General features: G+C 55.4%; 1 protein-coding gene across 1 annotated transcript in view; it reads right to left on the bottom strand.

The window, feature by feature from the left end:
- SEC14L5 (SEC14-like 5 (S. cerevisiae)) overlaps window positions 1–2,354 on the bottom strand; it is a 75,285-nt gene that overhangs the window by 10,706 nt on the left and 62,225 nt on the right. The window contains exon 11 of the mRNA XM_011961425.1: window positions 1,292–1,463. Coding sequence (XP_011816815.1) covers window positions 1,292–1,463 — 172 coding nt within the window. The remainder of the gene's footprint in view (window positions 1–1,291; window positions 1,464–2,354) is intronic.

The following is a 2,354-nucleotide window of genomic DNA, read 5'->3' as shown; positions in this document are numbered from 1 at the left end:
GAAACAGGCCAGTCCTACAGGGAATGTCGCAAGCAAGAGATGGATGAGGAACGTACAATCCCCCCGTGTGGGGTCCTCTCCTGTCCCCAGCCCCACTGCACTCTGTGCTGGGCCCTCTCCTGTCCCCAGCCCCACTACCCTCTGTGCTGTGCTGGGCCCTCTCCTGTCCCCAGCCCCACTGCCCCCTGTGCTGTGCTGGGCCTCTCCTGTCCCCAGCCCCACTGCCCCCTGTGCTGTGCTGGGCCCCAGGAGGCTGAGGCTGACCCCCCAGTAGCTCCCTGCCCCCGCCCCCAGCCCAGCTTTCCCCAGGATTCTGCAAGGACATTCCCTCCTCTTGGGGGTGGCCAGGCTTACAGCAGTCACTGGTGCTTGGGGTCTCGCCTTCCCCTGCCCACACCTCTGCAAGGAACCCCTTCAGGACACCCCTCATTTGAACAATCTGGGTGAGGTCCACATCCAGCCAGGACCCCGGCCGATGCACTCGCACTCCCAAAACCACCCCAAACAGCAGGTGAACTTAATTTTCCCGGAGATTAGGACAATTAGGGATAAAAAGCTTCAGAAGCAGCTCCTGCCTCCTAGCCTCACCTGAACAGAGCCTTGAAGCACCCACAAAAGCTAGACAACTTCCTGGCCCCCACCCTCCCCTGCTACTGAACCCTCCATGGGTCCCTACTGCCCCGGGACAAGGTCCCATCTTCACCACGGGCCCCTGTACATCTTCCAGCCTCCTCAGGTGCCATTGTCCCTTTCACTCCTCTTTGCTCAGTCACCCTGGACTGTTTCTTCGATTCCTCCAAAACATTAAGCTGCATCCAGCCTCTAGGCCTTTGCCCACGCTGTGCGGCGGCCGGCTGCACCCTTCTCTTGCGTGTGTGTGCACGTGCACACGTGCATGCACACGTGTACCCACCGGGTTACAATATAAAGTATATTTCAGGTCAGGCTCAGTGGCTCACACCTATAATACGAACACTTTGGGAAGCCAAGGCAAGAGGACCGCTTGAGCCCAGGAATTTGAGACCCACGCTAATGGGCATGGGGGTTCTTTCTGGGGCAACAGAAATGTTCTGGGATTGGCTAGTGGTGACGGTTGCTTAACTCAGCGAATACACTAAAAACCACCGGGGTCTATACTTTAAAAGTGTGAGCTTTGTGCTTTGTGAGTTTCATCTAGCAAAAAGTTATTAAATGAAATGAAACAGGAAATAGAGCAGAGCCGCTCGCAGAGGGATCTCTTCCCATCCCACCCCCGCCCCGGGAAGGGCCTGGCCCAGGTGCCAGCTCTTACCAGCGTCCAGAGCACGGGGAAGACTCGGGGGGCTCGCACGATGAGCAGCCGACCCAGGGTCTCTGGGTAATTGTCTTCAACCACCTCAATCATCCGCAGCAGAGCCTTCACCCCCGGCCGCCACAGGTGCCGCATGTTGAGTCCCTCCAGGTCCAGCAGGCAGGTCCAGGAGCTGTGCAGAAACGGCCCCAGCTCCACCTGGCTCTGCTGCCTCCCAAGGCCACCAACACCCTCCCCACGGGGGATGAACAGGGAGGCTCTGAGAGTCAGGGCTGTGAGCAGAGTGGGGGCTTCTGCCCCAGTAGGGAGCTCATGCGGTGAAGAGGGTCAGAGTGTGGACTTCAGGGCTGAGCGCCCAAATTCAAGTCTCACCTCCACCCCTGAGAGCTTTGGGTCAGGGCCACAGACCCACTTCCTCACAGGACAGTGGCAAAGGTAGTAACAGTCCCCATATGAAACAACTGCTGTTAGGATCGAGTGAGATGGTATATACTAAGCTGTCTGCAAGGACGGGCACACCGCATGCCCTCAATTAAAACTGGTTATCACAAGTGGCCATTTAGGCCTAGTGTTCCACTATTGGAACACTAAGCGTGTGGGAGTTATTTCTATCCTACTGCTCACCAAGGTCTGATGGCAAAAATTCAAAAAATTGCAACCTCAGGCATAAATGAGTTAATTGTTGAAAAGATGCTAACTACTAAATAGAGCACAGGTGCCGAGAGCATGCACTCCACAGTCAGATGGCCAGGGTTCAGATCCCAGCTCTGCCACTTGCTGTGTGAGCTTGGTCAAGTCCTGAACCTCTCTGTGCCTCCGTTTCATTAGTACTCATTCATTAGGAAAATAACTGTTTGACTGCAGTGGCTGGTGCCTGGGAACCTTTCCCTCCCAGATTGTTTCCTTAAACCTGTACATACCTCTCCAAAGCATTCCTTAATGACACCCCCTCATTTGAGCCATCTGGGATGAATTATGCTTCCAGCCAGGACACTGATGGATTGATTCCCAGTCCCACCCCAACATACGTGTCCTTAGAAAATCTCTAGAGATAGGCCGGGTG

The sequence above is a fragment of the Colobus angolensis genome, unplaced genomic scaffold, assembly GCF_000951035.1.
Source record: "Colobus angolensis palliatus isolate OR3802 unplaced genomic scaffold, Cang.pa_1.0 Scaffold55, whole genome shotgun sequence".
NCBI classification, from domain to species: Eukaryota; Metazoa; Chordata; class Mammalia; order Primates; family Cercopithecidae; genus Colobus; species Colobus angolensis.
This window is presented reverse-complemented; position numbering and strand designations above follow the sequence as displayed.